Source organism: Amphibalanus amphitrite, unplaced genomic scaffold (assembly GCF_019059575.1).
Source record: "Amphibalanus amphitrite isolate SeventyFive unplaced genomic scaffold, NRLGWU_Aamphi_draft 000644F_arrow, whole genome shotgun sequence".
Taxonomy (NCBI): Eukaryota; Metazoa; Arthropoda; class Thecostraca; order Balanomorpha; family Balanidae; genus Amphibalanus; species Amphibalanus amphitrite.
The window spans coordinates 27,756-47,334 of NW_024882138.1; the positions used below are offsets into that span (position 1 = coordinate 27,756).

At 45.5% G+C, this 19,579-nt stretch overlaps 1 protein-coding gene across 1 annotated transcript; it reads right to left on the minus strand.

Moving 5' to 3' along the window:
- Positions 1-586: 586 nt before the first annotated feature.
- Positions 587-14,328, minus strand: LOC122363860. The gene is made up of 3 exons (XM_043333658.1): positions 14,188-14,328; positions 1,996-2,133; positions 587-1,749 (listed from the first exon to the last, which is right to left on the minus strand). Exons 1-3 carry the CDS (start codon positions 14,326-14,328, stop codon positions 1,657-1,659), a joined length of 372 nt encoding a protein of 123 aa, XP_043189593.1. The 3' UTR covers positions 587-1,656.
- Between the last annotated feature and the right edge of the window lie 5,251 nt (positions 14,329-19,579).

The following is a 19,579-nucleotide window of genomic DNA, read 5'->3' on the forward strand; positions in this document are numbered from 1 at the left end:
CACACACAACTAAGCCCGATGTCCACCAAAGCCTGAGAGCCGTACCATCACTATCCTCCACACGGCCATCTGCTCAGGGCGTGATAGCCGACGTAAGCACGCCGCACCGATCAGAGGCATATACGGCCGTGCTGTGCCGATCTCCGCAGATGGCCGGAGAGCTGGGCTGGTGGCGCGATGACCAATGGTTCGGCGAGCGACCACATGGTGTCATGATGGGATGTGAGGGGACTGTGGAGGGGAGGGGTGACAACTGAGGATGAGTGGAGGGAAGGTGTGAGAAGCGTGAGCTGGTGTGTGAGAGAGATGAGAACAAAACAAAGACACGCCACCGATGTACTTACCTACTCACACTCATCAGTGGTAGATCACGTGTGTGTAGGCCACAACAAAGCGTTCTTTCTTTCTCGTGAAAATGTTAAGATGACTGCGCTACGCTACATGTGCGTTTACGCATAATCGTATTGATCAAGCGGCTTAGGCCTTCTGCGTCGAGCTTTTAAGCCACGATATAAAAACTGACGTTTCCGTTTGCACGTCGCATGCTGTTTTTCGTTTTGCAAGGTAAATACATACAATGCGAAGATAGCAAACATCAAATGTATTCGAAACTCCGCTCACATAACCTTCTGAGCCCAATCAGGCTCATTGTTCGGTTGGAAACACCAGCGCAGGCTGCATTTAGTCATATTGTCTTGGCTCCCGCCTCTCTCTTTCGGCCAGGCTATGAAATAGTGTGTTTAGTAATATCATTTAATAAGTATATTATATATTAAACACACAACACACACGTAAAACGACGGTGTTATTACTTGATCGACAGTAGCTCCTGAACCCGAGACCACCTGATCAGACCACAAAGGGCGAAAGATGGCTGAAGTAGGCACAACTTTACATGGTAGCATCTTTGTCCTCCGATTTGTGAATTAGACAACTAAAACGTTGGCAAACTGAGTGAAGCATAACAACCAGCCAATTTACAAACAATGCACAACAATGTCAAACAGAACAATGTCAATGCATCACTGTGTAGCTGTTTATTGTTGCATGTCTCCTCCAGCGCTATACATGATAAGCTTTCCAACTGAAGTGCGAAATTTTAGCAAACTTTAGACGGCGGCAGCGTCTTTACTGCATCCCCTACCACGTATCCAGCCTCTCGTGATAGAGTGACGCAGCTCGCTGGCCTTTTCACAGCCTCTCCCATACCAGTGGCCCCACTGACTGTAAATAACCTGTGCGGAATCTCAGAGCTCATGATTCCCATCATCATCAATACACCGCTCCGCGTGACTGGCATGAGAGAGGCCGACGCGGTAGATCCCAGTCTGAGACTACCAAAATGTGCCACCTGATAGGTTGAGAGAACCGACCAGGACGGGTTAACTAATCGTTACAGATCTGCCAGTATGTTGGTGATGTCACCCACTACAGGCCGGAGCAGGGTTAGATTTAGACGGCTCAGCGCTGCGCTTGTTGCCGCCGTCGTGGTATCTGGAGGGCCGCCGCGCTCAGGGATTTGCACGAGCCCGGGGCCCGCCGTTTAGGGCACTCAGCCCGGGCGTTTGGTCTTCACAGGCGGCCGGAAGGCGGTCGGTGCTTGTCGAAGGCGGGTCATTGAAGGTCAAACACGTTGGTCGAGGTGTCGGCCCGCCACTAGTCGTAGCCGGCGTTGGGCGAGAACAGCACCGTCTTGGGCAGCTGGTCCAGCCGCGACGGGTACTGCTGCTGCTCGGCATTGTTCAGCATCTGCGACAGAAGCGGAAGCGTTAGTTTGACCGCAAAGAGAGATTGATCGGAGCAGGAGGATGGTGAAAATAGAGGGCTAAAGTTTTATACTTCATATTTGATTATATTGACAACCTTTCTATTATGAAAACGTTTGCTCTTTTATAGTTTTTTTCCGATGTGGTAATCGCAGAAGATTCATCTCACTTTGATGAAATGTTATCTAGATAGATTTATCGACATAAATATCAGGTGAGCTGTTCTTACCGCGGTGAGAAGCTGTTTGATGGCCCGCACGTTGGAATCGTCTGACCGGGTGGGCAGGTACCGCGCCTCACAACAGAGCGCTGCCACCAATACGGCCAGCAGGAACACCGCCAGAAGTCGCGCCGGGAACTGCATGGTCTGTGGGCAGCGCCAGAAGCACCAGGTCAGCACAGGTCAGCGCCAGGTAACATCAGCAGTGGCAGGTCAGCACCAGTAGTGCCAGCTCAGCACAGGTCAGCACAGGTCTGCACAGGTCAGCACGGGTCAACATCAGCAATGGCAGGTCATCAGCTGGTCAACTTCAACAGGACCAGATCAGCACGGGTGAGCACCAGTAGTGCCAGGTCAGCACAAGGTCAGCATCAGCAGCACCAGGTCAGCGCCAACAGCACCAGCAGTGCCACGTCAGCACCAGGTCAGCACCAGCTCCATGACAGGCCATCATCAGCAGCAGCAGCACCATCGACGCAAGAACAACCAACCGCGCTGCTGCCGGACCAACATACATAGAACAGACCGCGTGAAACAGACGCCGTCACAGGCCATTATCCGAACCGCCGAACCGTCAATAGTAGAAACCACTGCTGCAGTTGCCTACTGTTCCTCCATGTTGCACATGATCATAAAAGCAGTAGCAATGGCTACCGCCTTATTCGGCCTTCAAGCAGACACGAACAATATGAGCAATGTGTGGCACTGCACTGCTAGTCAGGAAGAACATCACATCTGACAACTGACGATATCCCCAGTGTGGTAATGGAAATTGCTACCGCGTGGCTAGTCCCGTTGTGGATGCTGAATCATGATTTATCCGCGGACAACAAAAGCAAATCTATCGATGCAGCGTATCAGAAGACAGATCAGAACCCTCCAGGGCGTGCTATATCTGGAAGACGGGAAAAAGGCGTGGGTGGCAGAATGATTGAAGTGAGCAGTGATACCGGAAAGGAGAAGTGTCTTTTTGGAAAAGATGAAGATATAAATGAAAGAAGAACATTCTGAATTGACGAGCTATCGATAAGCTGGCCGGTTTTTAATTCATGCCGGGAATGGTAAAAAAGAAAAACGAAAAGAACAATAGGAACTAGTGCTGGTAGCAAGAAGAAATGAGATTAGGAAAATTGATTGAGGAAGAGAGAGAGAGAGAGAGAGAGAGAGAGAGAGAGAGAGAGAGAGAGAGAGAGAGAGAGAGAGAGAGAGAGAGAAAGAGAGAGAGAGAGAGAGAGAGAGAGAGAGAGAGAGAGAGAAAGAGAAAGAGAGGGGAAGAGAGAAAGAATGACATTGAGGCGAATGGAAATGAAGGGAATTAAAGGTTTGAAAGCTAACACCTTACCATGAACTGCATGATATCGCTATATGATACTATGATACTAGGAATCATCAGCAAGGAATGTTCACTGTTCAGTTTACTAGAAAGATGAAGAAATGTTGAATTTACAAGTAGAACGTACAGACATAGCCTAGTTCATCGACCTCTGATAACGACATACATGTGTATGAGGGCCTCTGTATACAGTGGTATACCGAGGTGCCTATCATGTATACCGAGATATGCATACAGGGGTCTGTGCCTATACTTCTATTAACCAAACTTGCCCTGCCAGTTCATTTTCATTACTCGTCTCTTGCAGTATTTCTTTTATCTACAAACTAAGCGAACCGTTGGGAAACCACTTATTGAATGTCAGTGTGCCTATTCGTCTCAATTACTTCATGCTTAACCATCATGCCGTCCCCAAACGTTACGAAACGCTACACTAGAAGTTACGCTTTCAGCCCGGCACATTGAACTTACATCCAGGGAACTGGAAGCGCAATGCAGATGGTACGACGAAAGCAATCTTTGTACAAATGAGAACGCCCAAAGGAGCCATAGCGACAACGAGATAACCCGTGGTCTTCGTAAAACGACGGTACCTAAACCATTGTCGGAGTCTGTAACAGCCCCGCTGGGAAACTTAGCCGGCGATGTAGCGAATTTCTGAACTTGCCGCATCTGCACGGTGGATAACCTGCTGAGCCTTTGCCAAATAGCTCCCTGAACAGCTGGGCGATCCTGCCTGCCGCCGTCGAGTCCGATTGGTGCCGGCCGTTCAGGTGACCGGCCGGATTGGCGACAATGGCCGGCTCACGTGAAATGAAATCGCAACTCAGAGCCGCCGAGTTTACGGCGGCCCGCCTCGTCGGAGCTGTTCCAGACGTTAGAGCAGTGACGCCACTGAGCGCTGCACGTCGCGGCGGACCACAGCGACTTTCGTACTACATTTGCCGCAGTCAGGGGTCCGTAGTCGTAAGACCACTGGCTAGATGAGACGGTTAAATTACACGGGATATTGCGGACACAGTTTTCCGGGGTAATTTCAGAGCGGAATGAACTCAGCGAGGTATACGAAAGTGTAATGTTTTACGAAGGCTTACGATTCACGGGTCAGAAAATCGTCTCAGGCCTTATGTTTGCAGAACTGAGGGTCAACACGGTGGATTGCTGAGATGAGATATTTTAATAATCTTCATCATCTAAGCAAACGTATCTAACTGCGATATTATTTGGTACAAGAAGGAGATTTTAACGATCGATTGCACTTCTAAACATGGCATTTTCATAACCACATTTTAAAGTTGATATCCATATCATACACATTTTTGTAGCAATAAGCTGGCACAAAAGTAACCTTACACACAGAGGTTGTGGATGTTCTGCAGTATCTAATGGGACATTTATCATAAAATAAACCTGTGTCTTGACTGTGATCATTGGATTGCATTGCAGCGTACCGAATTTTTGCATACCAATTCATCTGCGTCTGTAACGCTTAGGTAAATGCACCCCTAAAGTATCCCGCGCCCCGCTGGGGGGGGGGGGGGGCAGTGGCGTCAAACTTTCAGTACCTTATTATACATCGATTTGACACGTTCCCTGCAAATTTGAGCGAAATCCGTCGGAAAATGTTTGAGAAATTGACGTTTTAGTGACGTCATGTTCGCCATTTTCGCCTCAAAAACGGCAAAATTTCAAACGCCGCTAACATCTCCATTTTTAAAGGAATCAAGACGTACCAAAAAGGTTATACGTGATTCTACTTTGTCTATCAAATGGCTATCTCGGTTTTTTGAAAATTTTGGATTTTGGCCCAATTTTTTTTCTTCAAAAAACTGATTTTTTGGGGAAAATAATTATAAAATCCAAAATTTTGAGTGTATCGAAAAAACGGATTATATGTTAGAGAAGTGGTCTATGTGCACCTACATACCAATTTTTAGAAGAATCAGTTCAAAAATGTGGGAGTTATTCAAAATTTTATGACGTCACGACACACACAAATTTTGAAAAATAATTTTTTTGGAAGTTCTAGACCTCGTACGGAAACAAAAATAGCACCATTCGATTTGCCGTGAAAAACTGCATCAGATAGACACCTTTTTAGGCCTTAACGACCAACTTCAAAATTTGACCTCACTTGACCTGACCTTGACCTGACCTCGACCTGAAATTCATCCAGAGGTGGTCCATATCACTTATTGAGTGTGCCTATTGAATTCTATGAGTAAAATGACCCATAAAACATGTGTCGCACATGCCTATTTCTATATTTTGTTTTTGGTGACCTGACCTGACCTGACCTGACCTTGACCTTGACCTATGAATGACATTGTATGCAACGAATATTGTCTTGGTAGTCTAAGAACACGTTTTGGGCAATCAGTCTCAGTCCATTCTTCGGCAACTACGGTGCAAGGCCGATACTGTAGAAACTTGCATTTTGTACCCTTGACCTGACCTTGACCTGACCTCTGACCTACTTAAGCAAAAAAATTTGGGCTCTTAAGATCCGCCTTGTTGAGAGCTTTCGATTGCCGTTTTCCCCGTCTTTCTACGACCATCGGTTCGGAAGTTAGACTCGGGGGCAGAATCTGCCCCCCCTCCTCCCCCCCCCCCAGCAGGGCGCGTATGGCTGAATAGCCCAGCGGGGCGCGGGGTATGTTTGTCGCTCACATGTGCCTCAATCAACAAGTATTGGCGAAAAACTTATGCAAACCTAATTCTGCAAAACAAAAAATGTTCCCATGCCACGGCACATATAATGCGTAATTCTCTCTCACATGCAGCACGACTAGCTAATGGGGCAGCGTTTGGTATTCCGAAAAAAGAACAATAAGTCGTTGCTTTGCAACGAGTTACTGATGCAATATCTAATTTCTAAGTCATTTACTCTTTCCATGCAAACGTAAACAACTTAAAATTTTCCCGCTTTCTAACAATAAAATGCAGGACTCATAGGCAAGAAGTAAATCGATGTTGTGTGGCATATATTTAGCATATTTCTCACCTCTAAAGCTACGTCCACACGAAGGAAAACCTACTAGGAAGGCCAAACTTCGTTACTATAATCATAGGAGCCGTGGTATTACAGTGCGCCTTGACTATTTTTCTGTTTTTGGCAATTAAATCATTAGCCTATTTTGTTCGGTGTTACATATCTAAATATTCATCCCACGAGGCTCCCTGTGTGTGCTCGTTACGGTTATGTAAGGAATAAAGACAGCGCTAGCTCTCTGTCGAAGCGCCTCCTCTAAGGTTCGACCGTGACTCTCTGCAAAGCCGACTTGAGCTGATGGTAAGTGGGGTACTTATTTCAAAACAGACGACAAGACTCATTAACTCTGGTCGTCCTCTTTTGAGAGGCGCAGTAACACAATACTTCTTTCAACCAAAAGAAACAAGTAGAGCAGCACTACCTCGGCACTATTTCTGCGTTTTGTTGTTACACGCAGTTAAAAATAGTAGCGTTATCCCGAGAAATTATTTAATTATGAATATGCTGTCCTTTTGGAAACATTTTCAAATATTATCCGCCAGGAATCTACTTGATGCCTTTGGTAAAAAAACAATGAACTTTTCCCGGGCCAGGGAGTTATTGCACCCTATCCCTAAGATTTTCTTACGCAGATATAGTAAAAACAACGGTGCACGACGCCACCAAATTCGACGCACTTTATGGGGCATCTTTAAACCCGCGCCGAACCGGGGGGGGGGGGTGTTTGAACACCCCCCTGCGGTTTTTCGCAGATATCTTAAAAACGGTGGCATGGAGCGCCGTTGTTTTTGGCACACCTATTTGTGCATCTCTTCCGCACATGTTGTAAAAATTTCAGACCCAGGGCCCAATCTTACCAATGCCGTGAATACGCATTTCACGGCATTTGGTAACATTCAGAACTATTCCGCATTCACTTATTCATTCTTTCAGACAACATTCATAATCATTCACGCTATCAAAATCATTGGACAAGATTAGCTGGATGTAAATAAAAAAGATATCATTGATATCAGTGCCGTAAACTCCGGCCAGTGCTGTCAAATCCTATTCACGGCATTGGTAAGATTGGGCCCAGGTCGCCTTAGGTTAGGTCACCAGGTCACGCCAAGTGACCTCACCTCAGGAAAAATAAAAATGCTCGTCATAGCTACACCGATTGATCGATTGCCTTGAAACTTACAGCGATTGATTAGAGCAACATTATCTATAAAATGTTCATCTCGGAATTTTGATATCGGTGACCTAAGGTCAGGTCAATTTTGCGGCCTCTCCATTATAAATCAATGGGAGAAAATTGAAAAGCGTTTGTTTTGCACGAATGCTATTCTAGACACTCTAAAACATCGAAATGTAGGTAATATTGACACACTGAACCGAAAAATGGCAACTGTGACCCCTCGTTATGTCCCCGAGGTCATCTCAGGTCACGAACAGAATCTAACAGTTTTTCGCTAATAACTTCTGAGAGAGGCGTGCTAGAGCGCTGAAAACGCCTTAGCTGTGTTCGGCTCGACGTTGCAGATCGACTGATATGCAACATGACCTTTTCCGGTCAGGTCATGACCTTGACCTGAGTACAAATTTAAAAAGTTGTCTTTTCAATGTCAAATTATAGTTCATTCGACGCGTCTCGACGAGAGAAACATGATGCTGGCAAAAGTAATGTCATGGCTCTTTTGAGTCAAAAGTTATTGCCGAAAAAAAAAACGTTTTTTTTTTCGTAAAAACGGCTATTTTCGGAGTTTTTGCCCTCTGGAGGCTAAACCGCAGACCTGAGGTCAAATCTGAGAACATTACTCAGAAAGGTCTGTAAAAGGGCTATCGAATGCGCTTTTCCGCGGCGCTGTAGCTCTATCGGTTCCCGAGATAGCCGTCGGCAGTTTCCAAAATGCTGAAATAGTCAACATTTTACCTTTGGTGACCTCTGGTGACCTGACCTTTGACCTGACCCAAAAAATGACCGGGTGTTTTCGCTTTTATTTTGGACGTTCTTTCGATTGCCGCTTACCGCGTGTCGCTACGTGGCCCAGGAGCCGAGTTAGAAGGGGGCGGGTGTTCAGACACCCCCCCCCCCCCGGCCCGGCGCGGAATCTCAGAGCACCGGCCCGGCGCGGGTTAAGCATATATTCTGAAAAAAACATTCACCTTAACCCGCGCCCTGGTGGGGTCTGTTTATAACGCGACCTGGTGGGGGGGGGGGGCTATTTTTTGCCCCCCCCCCTCGTATCTCCGAAACTACTGAACGGATCCGCAAAATTCAAAAGGCGTTCGAAAGGCCTGTCAAATTTGTCGAAGGAAACCAAATTTCATTGACCTCGGGGTCACCGATGACGTCACAGGTCAGGTCAAAGATGAAATGTTTCACCGTTCACGGGTCTTCTAGGGAATGCGCTATAACACCGAGGAAAACGCATTTTGTCGAGAATCAGCGATAGGGCGTCAGTTGCCTAGTAAATATGTTGCTATTAGAGGTCACTGACAATACCAGGTCAGGTCACAGGTCAGGTCACCAAGGGTCACAGGTCAGGTCGCATGAGCCCAACTTTACTAAGGTTGTGTGATGCATGTTTTATGGCCAATTTTTCATTTCCAACTCAATGGTGTTGGTTATAAGACGGTACGGCTTAGGTCACTTTCTGGTGAAGTTCAGGTCAAGGTCAGGTCAAGGTCAGGCCAAAAGGTCAAATTTCAAAGTTGATAGTTTTGCATAAACTGGGTAATGATTCGATGCAGCTCGTCACGGGGAGTCTAATGGTGGTCTTTGTTTTGCGCTACGGGGTCTAGAATTGCTAAAAATTGAGTTTGAAAACTTGACATCAATTTTGAACAGTTTTTTCGCTATAACTTCGCCAAAAAAAGAGGTATCAATCTCAAATTTGGTATGTGGATGGAAGGCGGTGAGGACTATCATATATATTCCGATTTTTGCGAAATTCAAAAAACTTTTTGAATTTTTCGATCATTATATCCAAAAAAATTATTTTTTGATTTTTGGGGGTCAAAATCCAAAAATTTCAAAAATCCGAGATAGCAGTTTTGTAGCCCTGTCAATTTTACAGCTTTTATGTCCTTATCATTTTTCTGTATTTGCAAAGCTATAGGCCTGACAGCTCTTCCCGCGAAACCCTTTTTTGGGTCGAAAACGGAAGAACATGACGTCACTCTGACGTCAGTTCCGGCCAACCTATCATAGCTTTTGGAAAAAATTTTTGGTCACCATGTGTAAAATTGATGTCCGGGAGGGTACTGAAAGTTTGGTGACGATCGGCGCAGCGGTTCTGGAGATATATCGAAAAGTCTGGAGGGGGGGGGGCAAAAAATAGCCCCCCCACCAGGTCGCGGGTTAAGCCCCGTCACCAGGTCATAAAAAGCGGTGCGGATTCAGAATGAAAAGGAAATGATTTAGCGGATTGAGAATCACTACGTCTTCAGCAGACAGCGTAAAAACGGAGGCGAACAACTCAATCAAATTTGTCATTATAGTATATGAGGCATCTCTTCGTCACAAATCTCGAGAATTTCAAGTCCAAGTGACATTGCGTCAGGTCCCCAAGCTACGTAAACGGTCCTGCAGTGAAAGAAACGGTCCTCAAAATAAGGAATAAGTGTGGCCTTTTTTGCTTTGACATCCAGAGTTTCGCATTGATTTCTTTAAACCCTTGCCAGCATTGGTGTTGCGCCAGCGTCTAACGTATAGGACGGGGTCCGCTGGACCCCCTGCCGTTCGGCCTTTGATCAAGCTAGCGCTTAGCAGAGAAACAAACGGTTGCACGTGACAAAAGGAAGCCAATGGTACCCAATGTTAAGATCCTACGTCGTCGGTTGACCTTCCAGGTCAGGTTAATAACCCAAAAGTCGGGAAAATTGGGACCTATACTAGAACTTCGTAAAGTGAGGTTGTTTTTGTTCAGGGTGCTGAATACGAATTTTATGTTAGTTTTGATCACAGATGATGTTTTCATGCATTTAGGCCAGGCTGGGTCAGGTCAGGTCACGTTATATAACCTGTAGGTGTCCTGCCGGCTATCCATAGGAGGTGTCAACCACCATTGGCGGGCTCTTAACGTGCTCTAAATACACCAAGACTGCTTTGTAAAGGCTCAAATTGATGCTAAATTCAATATCAGCTCCAAAAACTATCCTCGAAATATGTTAAACTCTAAACGGTGAACCTAGGTCATCTATGGTCAATGATCATGACCATAGATGATCCATAGATGACCTTGACTTTCACGTGATCTTGACACCCGCCATACTGCATGGGACCAACATCATTTTACATGTTTGAACGTAAAAAACACAAAAAGACTGGAAACGCGCAGATATTGTGAGCCGACTTAAAAGCCGAATCGCGATTCCGGGCAAACATGGTCTCGAGAAACAAGTTACAGGTCAAAGGTCATTTGAGTCAGGGCCGTGATATTTTAAGAGTAGATGCAAAATTGATCAACTGGAGGGTAATGAAGTTTCGTCGCAAAAGGCCGCTTTTTTGTGCAAATTATTTGCGAAAAACCGAGGCTTGTCTATCCGACCCCTCCCCTATAAGTGCGAGGGCTAATACTGGTTTCATGCTGTTCCTCCTCTGGATCAGCCGGGTCGAATAATATGTGATATAAACCACATGCTTATGAACTTAAGAACTTAAGATTTCTGAGCTCATTGAAGCTTTTTATTTTGCTTTGTTTTGCTTGAACAAAACTTTACCTACGCCAAAACCTTTGACGAGCTCTAGAGATGTTGTACATGTATATCTCCCCATAAACCTGTGTAAACATTGATGTAGAGCCAGACAACTTACGCAAAGGCAAAATTTCTTATGAAACTAGTGTTTCTTTTCGTCATAGGAGCCAATCGCCAGGGGGGGGGGGGGGGGTCATACCAACCGCCTTGGGCTATGAAGCAGACGCCTTCTGGCGAGGGAAAATATCCCTCGTTTGTTTTAACCCGCGCCCTGCTGGGGGGTGTTTGAACACCCCCCTTGTGGTTTTTCGCGAATATCTCAAAAACAGCGGCGCGGAGCGCCGCCGTTTTTGGTACACCTTATCATACATCAATTCTACACATGTTGTGAAAATTTCAGACCAAGGTCATTCAAGGTCAGGTCACCAGGTCACTTGAAGTGACCTCACCTCATAAAAAGTTTCAATGTCTGTCATAGCTACACCGAGTGACCGATCGCTTTGAAACTTTTAGCGATTGCTAAGAGCAATAGCATGTACAAAATGTATATCTCAGAATTTTGATATCGATGACCTAAGGTCAGGTCAATTTTGCGACCTCCCCATTATAAGTCAATGGGAGAAAATTGAAATGCGCCTATTTTGGACGAAAGACATTATAAACACTCCCAAACACTGAATTACAAGTGGTTTAGACACACTGAACATGAAAATGGTGTCCGTGACCCCTGTTTATGCCCTGAGGTCATCTTAGGTCACGAATAGTATCTAACAGTTTTTCGCAAATAACTTTTGATAGAGGCATGCTAGAACGATGAAAACGCCTTAGATGTGTTCAGCTCGACGATACCGATCGACTGATATGCAACATGACCCTTTCCGGTCAGGTCATGACCTTGACCTGAGGTCAAATTTTCAAGCTGACCTTTCAAGGTCAAGTTATAGTTCATGCGATGCGTCTTGACGAGAGGAACACGATGCCGGTAAAAGTAAGCTCGTACAAGGCTTGAGTCAAAAGTTATTGCAGAAAAACCGTTTCCGAAAAAATCGGCTATTTTTGCAGTTTTTGCCCCCTGCAGGCAAAACAGTTGACGTTAGGTCAAATCTGAGAAAATTACTCAGAAAGGGCGTTAATAGGGCTATCGAATGCGCTTTTCCGCGGCGCTGTAGCTCTATTGGTTCCCGAGTTATGCGTTGGCTTCTTGGAAATTGTCGACATTCGACCTTGAAATCGGCGAAATTTTGCCTTCAATGACCTCTGGTGACCTGACCTTTGATCTGACCAAAAAATTGACCGAAGTGATTTCCTCATTATTTTTGACGCTCTTTCGAACGCCGCCTTCCGCGTGTCGCTACGTGGCCCAGGAGCCGAGTTAGAAGGGGGGGGGGTGTTCAAACACCCCCCCCCCCCCCAGCAGGGCGTGGAAATCCAGGACCCCCAGCCGGGCGCGGGTTAAAGATAGCTCAGGACAAAATTAACTTCTGTTGGTGTTAACACTTTGCTAGAGGACATATTTTATCTGTGTGTTCAATGTTCATCGATGTTCAATAGTGGATCGTATATGTACGGCCCTCCAGGTATTAAGTGGTTGGTTGCCAACATCACAATAATCGATCTGCGTTGATGAATACGTCTAATGGCTGTTGAAAACCATTGCCGAAATGTGCGCAAGAGCACTCTTCTCATTTGTATTGAGTCATTTTATAGAAGTGTCTCCATCATTTAACCCACGCCCCAGTGGCAGTCTCAGCCAACTTCGTCCTAGTGTTGGGGGGGGGGGCATATGTTACCACCCACCTCTAACTCAAAAACTAAGATGGCTAGAAAGACGCGGTAAAAAGCAGTCGATAGCTCTCAATGCGTAAGTTTGAAAGTATTTCGGTCATTTTTTCATCTCAGAGCAATATCGGGGTCACTGGAGGTCATATAAGGTCAAAAGTTGCCAAATGTCATTATATTTTTTCAGAAAACATGCACTTATCTCAGGAGCTATGATAGCTAGAAAAACGCATGGAACGTCGAGTCTTGAGACGAGCAAGCACTTGCTTCTACAAATGCAATGCTTAGCTGTCCTCACTTATATAGGAAGAAAAGAAAGAATACATGGCAAGTATCTGCAGACGAAAATTTCAACAACCAAAAAACTTGTTAAACGGTAATTTTAGTTCTTATTTCTTGCAAATATTTTTAGCAATGCTGGTTTTACTTCAGCCAGCTAAGATCAACTGGTTTTACCAGCGATCGGCTGTACTGCGGCAGTCTATCTCACGGCGCTTAGCTGTACTGCGGCACAGTCTACCTAACGGCGTTTAGCTGTGCTGCGGCACAGTCTATCTCTCGGCGTTAAGCTGTACTGCGGTACAGTCTATCTCGCGGCGTTTGGCTGTGCTGCGGTACAGCCTACTTCACGGCGCTTGGCTGTACTACAGCACAGCTTATTTCTTGGCGTTTGGCTGCGGCTCCGTTACAGTTTCTCTTTTTTCTCCAGCGCTTAGCTATAATGCGGCACAATCTACGAGCATCTCACGGCGTGTGGCTGGAGTGCGGCATAATCTCATGGCTTTTAGCTACAATGCGACACAGTTCATCGAACGGCGTTTAGCTGTTTTGCAAAGCAGTCTGTCTCAACGGTTAAACGGTGTTTAGAAACCACGGTGCCTATAAACCGCGTCGTATGCTGTAGAAAAAAGGACTTGAAAGTAAGTCATAAATCCAATTGCATGAGTATTCGAAGTTAACAAATATTATGTTTGTGTGCCAATTTGGGAAAAATATCAGTTGGTGAGACAGGTATTTTATAGAAATGTTGTTTTCCATTTGTACTGCCATTTTGTCCTAAAGTGGTAACTTAACGTGTTTTTCATTACTAAGACTAACCAGAGGAAAAAGCATTCACAGCTTCCGAAAAAAGTACTACTTTATACAGAAAACACGAACTCGCACTACTCTAGCCAGCATAGCTGTTTCAAAATATGCATGGAATTCAAGAGCAAGCCTCGATCGTTCTACAAACAGGCAAAGCCATACCTGTTGCCCTTCACTTATACTCGTACGTCACAGCTAAACCTCTTCTATTGGGATCACCGGAGGACGTCAGCCCAACACTGACACCAGGCACCCAGGTGACACGCTGTGAGCGTTCTTAGCGCCTGTATGCGTTCTCTGCGCCTGTACGCGTTCTCCTTGCACTCACCTCAGTTGTTTGTGAGTTTGAGTTGAGCAGCAGCGCCGCTGAGGAGGCGGTGGTGGCGGACGGAGCCGACTTCAGTGCCGACACGACGACACCCGGCCAACAAGTGAGACCACCGTCCAGGCTACTGCTGCTCTCGCTCATCTCCAATGAACGCTTATAATTCGCCCGACGGTGACGTCACTGGCCACGCCCCTTTGGTATGACGTCACCGCGGCGTGGGAGGACGAGGGTGGCACGGGGAGGAGCCTGTCCACGGGGCGCCACTAGGGTGCGGCCAGACGTGCCCACCAGCCTCCTGGACGCATTCCCACGTCAAAATGACGAGCTAGATTTCCGTTCTGTGTTTATTTTGGGGATTAGTTCGGAGTGTTTCGTGACCCACGCTCGATGAAATTTTCGGAAATTGAATTGGCGCACTCCTTATCCCGCGCCCCGCTGGGGGGGGGGGCAGAATCTGCCCCCCCTCCCGTTTTTCGCCAATAACTTCTAAACGCGTTACGCCAGCGACGTCAAACTTTCAGTACCTTATCATACATCAATTTGACACGTTCCCTGAAAATTTGAACGAAATCCGTCGGACAGTTTTTGAGAAATTGACGTTTTAGTGACGTCATGTTCGCCATTTTCGCCTCAAAAACGGCAAAATTTCAAACGCCGCTAACATCTTCATTTTTAAAGGAATCAAGACGTAACAAAAAAGGTTATACGTGATTCCACGTTGTCTATCAAATGGCTATCTCGGTTTTTTGGAAATTTTGGATTTTAGCCCAAAATTTTTCAAAAAACTAATTTTTTTTTTCAAAAAATAGTTATAAAATCCAAAATTTTGAGTGTATCGAAAAAACCAGAATATGTGTCAGAGAAGTGGTCAATGTGCATCTACATACCAATTTTCAGAAGAATCGGTTCAAAAATGTGGGAGTTATTCAAAATTTTATGACGTCACGACACACAAAATTTTTGAAAAATGATTTTTTTGGAAGTTCTAGACCTCGTACGGAAACAAAAATAGCACCATTCGATTCGCCGTGAAAAACTGCATCAGATAGACACCTTTTTGGGCCTTAACAACCAGCTTCAAAATTTGACCTCACTTGACCTGACCTTGACCTGACCTCGACCTGAAATTCATCCAGAGGTGGTCCATATCACTTATTGAGTGTGCCTATTGAATTCTATGAGTAAAATGAACCATAAAACATGTGTCGCACATGCCCTTTTCTATATTTTGTTTTTGGTGACCTGACCTGACCTGACCTGACCTTGAACTTGACCTTTGAATGACATTGTATGCAACGAATATTGTCTTGGTAGTCTAAGAACACGTTTTGGGCAATCGGTCTCAGTCCATTCTTCGGCAACTACGGTGCAAGGCCGATACTGTAGAAACTTGCATTTTGTACCCTTGACCTGACCTTGACCTGACCTCTGACCTACTTAAGCAAAAAATTTTGGGCTCTTAAGATCCGCCTTGTTGAGAGCTTTCGATTGCCGTTTTCCCCGTCTTTCTACGACCATCGGTTCGGAAGTTAGACAGGGGGGGCAGAATCTGCCCCCCCCCCCCCCAGCAGGGCGCGTATGGCTGAATAGCCCAGCGGGGCGCGGGTTATCCGTCATCACTGGTGCAAAGTGTAACATTATCTTCATCAAAGTAATTAGACATCTTGATAAAATAGCATTCACTATTGGAGATATTGATAGAATAGTTAGTCCATGAGGAGGGATATTTTTGCATTTGTAATAGGGTTAAATTCTACTTGACTTTGTAACGATTTATACATATGCGCTCTTATGCTTATTTTGGTGTAGCTAACACATTTGATTGTGAAGTAATCAAAGAAGGTTAGAAGAATTATGGTGCGGCTACGTATGTTCCATATTAATATTCTCTTACGCTTTTCATTTTCTTTCTAACCGTCGGCTTTGCTGTTAATTCTTGATGTATCTTCTTCAGCTCACTACGATTCGCTATCCGACTGTGTTTCAGTGTCAGCGTTGTTTGTTTAGCGCTCTCTTCGTCCATATCTGTCCGCCGGGCACAGCGGTCCAGCCAAGGTCCAGCCCACGCTCGAACCATTCAATTGCCCTGACTGTGGTGCGCCTGCCCTGCGTCCGACCCGTTTCAGTTGTCAATGCCAGTGTGTATAAAATGTGAATCTCGGATTTTTCATGTATGTAACCCAAGGTCAGGTCAATTTTGCGACCTCTCCATTATAAGTTAACCCTCGCCCTGGCAGGGGGTGGTCGATGCGACCCCCCCCCTAAGGTTTTTCGAAGATAGCGTAAAAACGGCGGCGCACAGCGCCGCCAAATTTGGCACAGCCTATGGGGCAACCTTTTTACATATGACCTGAAAATTTCAGGTCCAGGTGACCTTGGGTCAGGTCACCAGGTCAGAAAAACCGGTACAAGTTCATGGTCAAATTTTAATTTTCTTTTTGCACCTGTCCAACTCACAGTTTTGGACTGATTTCCTTCAAACTTTCAGGATGTGCTAAGTTCACCGAGTTGTATAGCATATAGTTCGTTTTTTTTAGGTCACTGACCTGAGGTCAGTTAGAGGTCATTACGTCGTAATGTTAAGCCTATGAGAAAATACTAAATTCGGAAAATACTGGAGATATCCGCTTCGTTCTATCACTTTTGTGCTTTGAAACCACAGTACTTAACAGCAGGTCACTTGGTGCTTCTTTGTTTGGTGTACTTATCCATGGGTCAGGCCAAATGAGGTTAACTGAGGTCAAATGACGTTTTTGCCAATAACTTGGCACATAATGACGCTAGAGCTTAACAAATGGTATCATCGTGTTCCTGGTGATCAGCCGAATCGGATGATATGCGATATGATGCAATTTGGTTACATTGAACGTAATTTATTAATTTAAGTTTACTTAACCCTCGCCCGTAAACGGCGATCTGCCACCTTCGCCCATGCAGGGGGGGGGTTGGTGCGACCCCCCCCTTGGCGTTTGAAAACGGAGCGTCGTAGAGCTTAGCGGAAAAGACCAACGGATTGCTCTCGCCGAGATCTCGCGATTGGTGGTATATTTTTTGGTCCTAGGTCAACATTTGACCTACTTTTGACCGGTCAAAGGTCAAATTTTCGGAAAAATAGACTTTTTCAAATTTTCCGCGGCGATTGCGGCAAAACGGTGGGAGATATCGACTTGAAACCTTCACTATCGTGTTCCTTGATCAATTCTCTATCGTTTGGTATGTATTTCGTTTCCCTAGCTCTAAAAATGGCGCGTTGGGAGCGCCGGAAGTCGGCAAGGTCACAGTCGGCGGCAGAAATTCGAAAAATCAAAATTTAAATTTTTGAAATCTGATTGTATTTTTGGATTTGGGATGTTCATTTGCTCCCTATAGAAGCTAATATTGCTGCATATTCCCATTGAGGTGACAAGAATTAGCAAAATAGTGGTTCGGGCGCTTTTCAAAAATAGTACCGGACGCTGTTCCTTTTGTGACGTCATAGCTCCGTGACCTGACCTGACCCGGTCAAGTTTCTTATACCATATGATAGCCAATACTTGCCCCAACATGCATGGGAAGTTTCATCACGATCCATCAACCGATGTCCGTACCACCGGCAGGAAACCTCGGGCGTTGGCACTCAGTTTGTGAAAATCCGGCCGGAGGCTGTTCCCTTTGTGACGTCATAACTCCGTGACCTGACATGACCCGGTCAAATTTTTTTTTATCAAAAGATGCGCAAGGTTTGCCCCATAAGGTACCCAAAATTTGGCGGCGCTGCGCGCCGCCGTTTTTGCACTATTTCCGAAAAACCTCAGGGGGGGGGTTGCACCAACCCCCCCCCTACATGGGCGAGGGTTAAAATTTAATAAAAACTTTAAGTACACTTAAGCAAGCTAAAAGGCATATCATTCGACGCGCTTTGACGTGCTGAGTTCACCAGTGCTTTTCTTTTTGCTCTATCTTAATTAGATCAAAAGTTATAAGCGAAAAACTTTTGACCTGTTTTTAGCGAAATTTTTACATTTATACCCCCCAAAACCCCCCTAAATATTGACCTAGAGCAACCAAATTTTTACAGGGGCGAGAACTCCAGGGGGCCCACCTACCTACCAAATTTGGTGTTTCTAGGTGCCATAGGAGCCAATCGCGAGGGGGGGTCGCATCGACCCCCCCCCCCTGCCAGGCCGTGTTATGAAAAATGCCCTGCCAGGGCGAGGGTTAATGGGAGAAAATTGAAATGCGCCTCTTTGGGACAAATGTCATTCAAACCCCTCTCAAACATCAGTTCATAGGTAAAAATGACACCCTGAATCGGAAAAAATGCACCTGTGACCCCTCTGTGTGGCCCTGAGGACATCTCAGGTCATGAACGGTCACCAGCAGTTTTTTGGCGATAACTTTTGATAGAGACGTGCTAAAATGGTGAAAACACGTCGAAAGTGCTCAGCTCGACGATACAAATCGACAGATGTGCAGCATGACCCTTTTCGGTCAGGACATGACCTTGACCTGGGCTCAAATTCTTAAAAAGACCTTTCAAGGTCAACGTATAGTTTACTCGACGCATCTCGACGAGAGGAACACGATGCTGGCAAAAGTAATATTGTGGCTCTCTTGAGTCCAAAGGTATTACCGATAACCATTGTTCGTGAAAACGGCTTTTTTTCCCTCTGGAGGCTAAACCGTTGACATGAGGTCAAATCTGAGGAAAATAGTCAGAAAGGTCTGTAAAAGGGCTATCAAATCACAAATGTGCTTTCCGCGGCGCTGTAGCTCTACATATTGGTTCCCGAGCTAGCCGTTGGAAGTTTCCAAAGTTGTTGAAATTGACTACATAAATTTGATCGTTGATGGCCTCTGGTGACCTAACCTTTGACCTGACTCAAAAAATTACCAAGTTTTTCGTAATTATTTTTGACGTTCTTTCGATTGCCGCTTACCGCGTGTCACTACGTGGCCCAGGAGCCGAGTTAGAGGGGGGGCGTGAAAACGCCAGCCCCCCAACAAGACACGGAAAACACCTCGCCCGCACATGGGGGGGGGGTTGCCACCCCCTAGGTAGTTTTTCTGCTCTGCACTCAACATTCTTAGAGCTAGAAGCCTGATTTTTCGTATAGCTGCTCTTCTATCCTTTTTGATGTCCACTGAAAATTTAAAGGTTTCTGTGATTTTGGTTTCGGAGATATGACCTTGCTCTTCATGTCATGTCATGACCCAAATGACAAATAATCAATATCTTGCGTTGGCTATTGGTCTTGTGAGCTTTTGACACCTTTATTTCGGCCTTTTTTGCCAGTCTTTACCTCCCACCAATCATGGAACATGTTGTTCAACGATGTACAGATGTCAATGTCAGGGTCAAGGTAAACCTAGGTCATCTAAAAACATTGCGTTTCAGGCAAGCTGAATTTAC